The sequence below is a fragment of the Micrasema longulum genome, unplaced genomic scaffold (genome assembly GCF_059751315.1).
Source record: "Micrasema longulum isolate JH-2025_06_02 unplaced genomic scaffold, ASM5975131v1 h1tg000489l, whole genome shotgun sequence".
In the NCBI taxonomy this organism is placed as follows: domain Eukaryota; kingdom Metazoa; phylum Arthropoda; class Insecta; order Trichoptera; family Brachycentridae; genus Micrasema; species Micrasema longulum.
In genome coordinates, this window is record NW_028277686.1 from 129,082 (window position 1) to 136,785 (window position 7,704).

General features: G+C 34.3%; 1 protein-coding gene across 2 annotated transcripts; it reads left to right on the forward strand.

Annotated features, from left to right (window-relative positions):
* The first annotated feature begins 5,458 nt into the window (after positions 1-5,458).
* On the forward strand, positions 5,459-7,022 carry Mp20 (muscle-specific protein 20 transgelin). Of its 2 annotated transcripts, XM_088227134.1 has the most exons (4): positions 5,459-5,541; positions 5,739-5,950; positions 6,150-6,270; positions 6,359-7,022. In XM_088227134.1, the coding sequence occupies exons 1-4, from the start codon at positions 5,512-5,514 to the stop codon at positions 6,548-6,550; spliced, it is 555 nt and encodes a 184-aa protein (XP_088083260.1). In that variant the 5' UTR covers positions 5,459-5,511; the 3' UTR covers positions 6,551-7,022. The 2 variants fall into 2 exon arrangements, with proteins under 2 accessions (XP_088083260.1, XP_088083259.1); XM_088227133.1 differs by having other exon boundaries at positions 5,459-5,950.
* Positions 7,023-7,704: the final 682 nt, after the last annotated feature.

Genomic DNA, 7,704 nt, shown 5'->3' on the forward strand with positions numbered 1-7,704 from the left:
AGTATTATCATTTTTACTGGTATTTTTACTGCCTTAGAGTTTCAGATAAGTTGTGAATGGAAATACTTGGTACACTTCCTCTTATTTATATGACCAATTAGCGCTTTCACCCTCTAACAGCCATGTTGAAATAATTTATGTTATTATGTAAAGAACATTTGATAAATTCTAGTCAAAAGCGATATAATAATATTTCAGTGCGAAAGAAAGAGATAATGTTATAGGACACATACGTTGGATCCATTGTATAGGATACATGTGTTGCATACATGGTGTAGGATACATGTGTTGCATACACGGTATGGGATACATGTATTGCATACATAGTGTAGGATACATGTGTTGCATACATAGTGTAGGATACATGTGTTGCATACATGGTGTAGGATACATGTGTTGCATACATTGTGTAGGATACATGTGTTTCATACACGGTATGGGATACATGTGTTGCATACATAGTGTAGGATACATGTGTTGCATACATGGTGTAGGATACATGTGTTGCATACATGGTGTAGGATACATGTGTTGCATACACGGTATAGGAGATATGTGTTGCATACACGGATATATGTGTTAGCAGTGTACACACATATACCTAGTTACACGCCATAAATACTGTTACACGAGTTCAAAAATTCATAAAATGTAAACAATAGCAGGTAGAGACCCGTAACCTTTTTTTAGGTAAAGTATCAACTCTTACGCTATTTCTATAATTAGTCAGTCGTTGAACTTCAACGAGTAAACATGGAGTGGGGTGTTGAAGAAAACCGAATCGCTCTAATCGCGTTACACAAAGTTGGGAAGAAACCGGAGGCATTTTTAACACCCTAAAACTTTTAGATATAAGTCGTCAGTTTGTGTATCGAACTATTAATCGGTTCAAGAATATTCAAAGTGCTGGACGTCCTCGAATGTGCAGACTCCAGGAGCTATTAAGGCTGTCAGAAGCAGAATTCATGGAAATCCGCTCCGTAAACAAAAAAATCTTGTCCAGGGAGATGAATATATCGACTCGAAGTATGTCTCGCATCATCAAATCTGACCGAATGATGGGGACTTATCGAAAAAGCACTGTCTATTTCCTTACTTCACCTTTTGAGGGACATTAGGAAGACCAGAGCAAAAAAAAATATTTCACGATACGCGAATGATTTGCAACGCAAAATTCTGTTTTCTGATGAAAAAATATTTAACATCGAAGAAAACTTCTCCAAGCAAAATGATCGAGTGTATGCTCATAGCTCTCGAAAAGCCACTCAAGTCATTCCTAAAGTTCAAAAGGGTCATCATCCAGCAGCAGTGATGATTTGGTGGGGTGTCTCCTACGAAGGGGCTTTTGAGCTTCATTTTTGTGCGCAGGGTGTGAAGACAAGTGCGAAATCGTACCAAGATGACATTCTAGAGACGGTTGTTAAGCCTCTTAATAACACAATGTTCAATTCGAGACATTGGATCTTCCAGCAAGATTCTGTTCCAGCTCTAGGCAAAATCTACCCATCAATGGCTGGAAAATCACACACCGGAGTTTATTAGAGCTAAAGATTGGCCTTCTGTAAGCCCAGGTTTAAATCCGCTGGACTACAAATTGTGGTCAGTGTTGGAGACCATGGTCTGTGACAGACGACATCCAAATTTAGAGATCTTGAAACGGTCTTTGAAAAAAGCAGTGGCCAATTTTCCCAGGGATATCGTGCGTGCTGCCATTGACGATTGGCCGTCACGTTTAAAGGCCTGTGTGAAGGCAAGAGGAGAACATTTTGATTTTTTTTGTGAATTAGTGGAATATGCATGTTGGCCTAGTAATAAAAAACTTTTGTAAAATCAATTGCTTTTTTATCATAATAAAAACAGTTTTTTTTTTTTTCAATAAACGTAAGTGATAAAATAGAGTATGAAAAAAATAAATCATAATTACATAGCAATGAAATGCATGTTAATAGTAATAATAGTAAACAAAAAATCCCACAATGGCATGGCCTGTTCGTGGGTATACAAGAAAATGTTAATGAATTTTTGCTCCTATAATAAATAATAGACAGTTATAATATTTTTGTGTAACATAAGAAAGAAAAAAATAAAATATTCTTTAAAATATAATATGGTATTTTTTTTTTTTAATTAAAAAAGAAAATAAAAAATATAAAAAAAACACACAAATATTCCTCATTATTAAAGGGCAACAAAATAAATCACAGAAAAAAAGAGTTCATATCTTTAGTTTGAATCCAGGATAGTGCATGTTTTTTGTAACAGTATTTATGGCTGGACTAGGTAGAGGGGATTTTGTTCAATAATAAATGGGTGTACCAAGTATTTCAATATATAAGTAGAAAATACAAGTTATTAGGTATCTAATTAGGGACATAATTAGGGGTCTGTGTCAGTTCTGTGTCTACAATAGAATCCGAATTCGAGTCGGGTTGTGGTCCCGTGACTAGTGTTGCGACTTCACAAATCAGAGGTCCGAGGTTTGAACCCCACTCTACTCCAACTTGATTCCCGATTTCTAAAGTGAATTATTTACAACTCGTTGAAAATGGTCTCAAAATCGAAATATTATGGTAAATAATAAGAATTAAAACATTAATTTTCTCCTTTTATAAAAAAGAATTTTCGACGCGATGTCTGCTCTCAGGTAAAAATCCTAAAAACTGAAATCGAGTTAAGTACGCTTAGTATTGTAGTGGTTGGCGCATCGCTTACCATGCTTGAGGTCCCGGATTCAATTTCTGGGAATGTCACCATAAAATATTTGTTTTTAAGGTGGTAAATACTGAAGAATTTCATTTTCCTTGGACTTGCACCTGAAACTTAAGACTGACATCTTTCCTTCCTGTGACAGATGGCCGAGATACGGTGCATTTAATTTCATGCAGCGCTCTAGGTACCATCGTTCGCAGATAAGGGTTTGATGATGATTAATTAGGGACATTGGAATTCCATCAAGAACTGTAAATAAATAAAATAAATCGAATAAATATTTTTTTTCTACGTAGTTTCACGTAGTTATAATATGACCAAAGCAAAAAAGATGGCCAAATTAAGCAGAATTGTAAATTGTATACAGTTATTTATTTCAGTGATAACAGCCAATGACATTTCACGAGAATTTACCTCCTATAAACACCTGTAGCTGTATTAAAATTAGCTAATCTTACAAATAATGATTTCAGAGGAATTTCGAGCATTGTTAAATACTTTTCTCCATTTTCAAATGTCCTCCGTTTTATGGTTTTGTAAATAACACGAACGATTTGGTGAATGAGTCAGATTGGTAGAAGCGCTAACAAAATCTTGCGCGATAATGATCTAATAACACAACATTGAGTCAGCTAACGTGGAGATTATTCTGGAAAATTTGAATACAAGAAAATGGATCGGGCGAAGGAAAATTCTCGTCCAATATTCCCACTAAATATAGGATGCCGGAAAATCTCCATAGGCGTAGGCGCACGTCAACATTTAAATATCTTGTTTTAAATATCATCAGACGCAACGAAATTGTTTGGAAGGATTTATAGAAAACCATGTGGCTTAGGTAATATGGATGAAAATGATTTACTTTCTAACCAGGTTTGTAAGTTTAAAAGTGTATTTTAAAATAATTTAAATATCTTAAACGCTATATTTTATAATAATAATAATTATTATTACTCATGTACGGCTTTTTATCGGCGTTTTTCTTCCTTCAAAAAAGCATCTAATCGGTTTTTGAACTGGTTTTCGGAAATGGATGGACAACTAAGCTTTGCAATTTATTCCAGTCTGAAACCACCCTGCTGGGAAGTAAGTTTTTCCTGGGATTGGGGTGGAATTGGGGATGAAATTGCTTCCAGTTATAAAAATATTAATATCTAAATTGGTTGCAAAAGAGATTGAAAACATTTTTGAGAAAGGAATATGGAAGTCTAGGCATTTACAGGGCTTGCGACCTGTTATTGTCTGGTTTAAGTGGCCAGATGTCAAACTGTGTAAAATTCAACATTCTACCACTATATTTAAAATTCCAAATTTCCTCAACTCTTCCATCTGTCGGTTTTTGTGAAGGAAGAGCTGAGGAAATACAGAATGTGTAAAGTGGCCACTTAATCAGCCAATGTTCTCAAAAATATTTCCCTCTCTGTTGCAACAAATTTAGATTTAAATAACTCCCTAGGGAGGAAATCCAGCCTGTCTGCAAACATTTTGACATATTCAAAACATTGTTAAATTAAATATTGTTCGATCAGTACGACATTTGTAGAACCCATCAGAATGATTTAGCCATTAAACATTTGTTAGGTTATTGTTATGTACCTACCCATAATATTTATTTAAACTTTTATTTTGCTTTCTTTTTACTTTTTCCTACTTTTTGTTTATTTTTGTGTATACACTCATAGCATATGTCATATACTTTTTAGATTTTTTTTTACATTTAAAAAAAAATTCTCTTTAATTTGGTATAATTATAATTTGTGTTTTTTTTCAATGTATCTATGATTAATGATATAACTATATACTAATACCATAATATATTTTTAAATATACATTTTTCTACATTTTTTAAAATACGTTTTTCTAACATTTAATTTTCATGTGGCCATAGTGTTTTTTTTGCACAATATGTCAGCGTGTTCATTATATACAACCGCTTCGTTTACTTACTGTATATTATTTAAAGTGTTTATTTCAATAAACGATGTATTTTTTGTATTGTAAAAGGCACTGCGTACCGTGTATATTATTAAATAAACAAATTATAGGTAAATCAAAACATTTTTTTATTTTTGTCTTATAAGTTCAAAACAAGTCAATTTAATTTATTTTATAAGAAGTAAAATTTATCGATGCTAAATTTAAAAACATTTTTTTATAGGTGCCTAAATATCAGTAAAAGGCGTTTTTTTAGGAAGATAATTTATTATATAAAAAAAACGATTATTTGCTTTCAAACCATTCTCTTCGAATTATTTTCATTAACAAAAAAAAATCCATTGGTGCAGACAGTTTTAAGTCATTCAATATAAATTACTGATTCATTAAAATATATTAAATAATATGAAAGATTTGGCAGAAATGACTTATTAAAATGCAAATAATGATATCAATTCATTTGAAAAATAATAATGTAAACTTATTAACATTAAAATCCTGTATGTACCTATTAAAACAAAAAATATCACTAAACAGTAGATTTCATAAAGCAGTTAATAATAGACAGTGTTATCGAAACAAATTTTTTACCATTCAACATCCTTCTAGAAGCTAACATCTTCGAATCCATAAGTTATTTCTTTATAAGTTAATAAACGTTAAATACGTGACACGCGTGTATTATTCAGGAAGCCAAAAATATTTTCGCAATTAATCTTCGTGGAGTTATGACGCTACTCCACTGGCTGGGGTAAGCGGGTGGAGGGTGGGCGGGACTCGGCCTATATAGACTGCCACAAGCGAGCTGCTGGTCAGTTCAGGTCTTCCACTGTAGTCTGCCTAGCTCCACACAAAGCCACAACAACCATGTCTCTGGAACGTCAAGTTAGGGCTAAGGTTAGCTCAATATTATTTTCCAAGTGTTCAGTGAAAAATAAGTGGTGTGTTGTGACCTTATTGTGCTTTTCCCGAAACGGACTCCAAAACAAATCAAGTTCTTTTAACTACCAAAAACTTTCTTTCAAATCAGATTAATTTTTTTTTTACTTCATTTGTTTGCGATGACAATGAATTCACAAGTTGTCTCATTTCAGTTGGCCGGTAAGCGCGATGTCAAACAGGAGAAGGACGCCCAGGAATGGATGGAAGTCATTCTTGGAGCCAAGTTCCCCCCTGGTGAACTTTACGAAGATGTGCTGAAGGACGGAACTGTTCTCTGCCAGCTCATGAACAAGATCGCCCCTGGATCAGTTTCCAAAATCAACACCAGCGGTGGACAGTTCAAGATGATGGAAAACATCAATAAGTATGTACTCGACACGTTATTCTTGATTCTAAACCAAAACTTAATCATCGTTGGAATCTCAATCTAAAACAGTTTCTTTGTTTTTTTTTAATTGAATATTGTAGTTACACATACAGATCACAATAATTTATCTAGATTCTTAAAAATTTCAGACAAGTACCTTGCAATTTTATTTATGATTTTTAATATATTGTTACAGCTTCCAGATGGCTTTGAAGAACTACGGAGTTCAAGACATTGATGTGTTCCAAACTGTTGACTTGTGGGACAAGAAAGACATTTCTCAAGTCACCAGCACACTCTTCGCCCTGGGCAGACAGGTAAACATTTAATTAAACACCTTTGCGTAATAAATTTAATAAAGTTGGCAAAATGGAAATCGATGTTAATTTACTTTGTTCGTTTTAGACCTACAAGCACTCCGAATGGAAAGGACCCTACCTGGGACCCAAGCCCTCCGATGAATGCAAGAGGGACTTCACCGACGAACAGATCGCCGCCGGAAAGTCTATCATCGGTCTCCAGGCTGGATCCAACAAAGGTGCCACCCAAGCCGGCCAGAACATGGGAGCTGGTCGCAAAATCCTCATGGGAAAGTAAACTTTTCCTCAGCCAAATCTTATCACGATGGGCTTCCATCAGTTCATCGAACTCTAGTCATTGGATGAATCCTTATTGCTGTTTTACTTTTAATTCATGAACTATCTAAAGATAACACGTTCCAAAATTACAACAGTTAGGTGTTGTTTTCAATTTAATTATTTTCCAATTTATTTGAGTGTTTAAAATCTCATTGAAGTTATCAGTATTCAGTGCCTTAACTACTTTTGTAAAATAAATACAAAACGACGCCAAATAGAAGATGTCACGGTGCATACTTCATTGCGGGTTGTACCACACGATAGAAAAGCAGGTGACCAGGATATGGTTAACCTCGGTGTACCTTAGTATGAAATCCAGTCGGGAAGGTGTTTGTGTATTTTGTACATATTTTAATAATTACTCTTAATGAATCCTAATTTTATTTTGTATTATGTAACATTTTATACGAAAAAATACATTATTTAAACAATAATATTTTTTATTTAAAAATATATTCCCACTCCAGTACTTTCAAATTTACAACAGGCTACATATGCAAGAGCCAGTGATCATTTATTTAGAAACTATGATATTTTAAAATTAGTGTTTCATTTCTTCTCTTCGTGTTAACATGGAATGTTGGCCCGAATTCAACTACACCGGTGACCAAATTCCCGAAAAGATCGTTTTCACTTTCGATCCTCGATTCTTTTTACATCGTGTCCTAATAATATATCCAGAGTGGTCCCTCCCACTCACCTTGCGGCACACCTCGCTAGACCCAACGTGTCCGAGACGAGCAAGATGATGGTATTTATAGACGGGTGTTATCGCGTCTCGCGGAAAGCAACACTTATTTGGAGGCGGCTCCTGAAAAATGCAAGGAGTGGAGGGGGTTTGTATACACAAAATAAGTCTGCCAGAAGATTTATTGTCAAGTTTGCAACTTAATTATTAAAGTAACAAAGCGCCAAAATGAAAAAAATATGAGGACATTTTTTCACCTTCTTTAAGTCATTTTAAAAGCTTGAAGAGCGATTGGCCAATTTGTACTATAACTGCCCACTTACTTTTCACGATAAAAAAGAGTAAATCACTTTCCTAGCTAATTGATGGAACATCTTTAAAATGAGGAATTCCAGCCCAACCCGGAATTGAATTTTAAAAATGTT

What these genes read in the sequence shown, in the direction of transcription:
- Mp20 (XM_088227133.1), top strand. Translation starts at nt 5,706, where the DNA reads ATGACAATGAATTCACAAGTTGTCTCATTTCAGTTGGCCGGTAAGCGC. An exon ending in ATGATGGAAAACATCAATAA is followed by an intron (nt 5,951 to 6,149) that starts GTATGTACTCGA and finishes ATATTGTTACAG; the next exon opens with CTTCCAGATGGCTTTGAAGA. An exon ending in TCTTCGCCCTGGGCAGACAG is followed by an intron (nt 6,271 to 6,358) that starts GTAAACATTTAA and finishes TGTTCGTTTTAG; the next exon opens with ACCTACAAGCACTCCGAATG.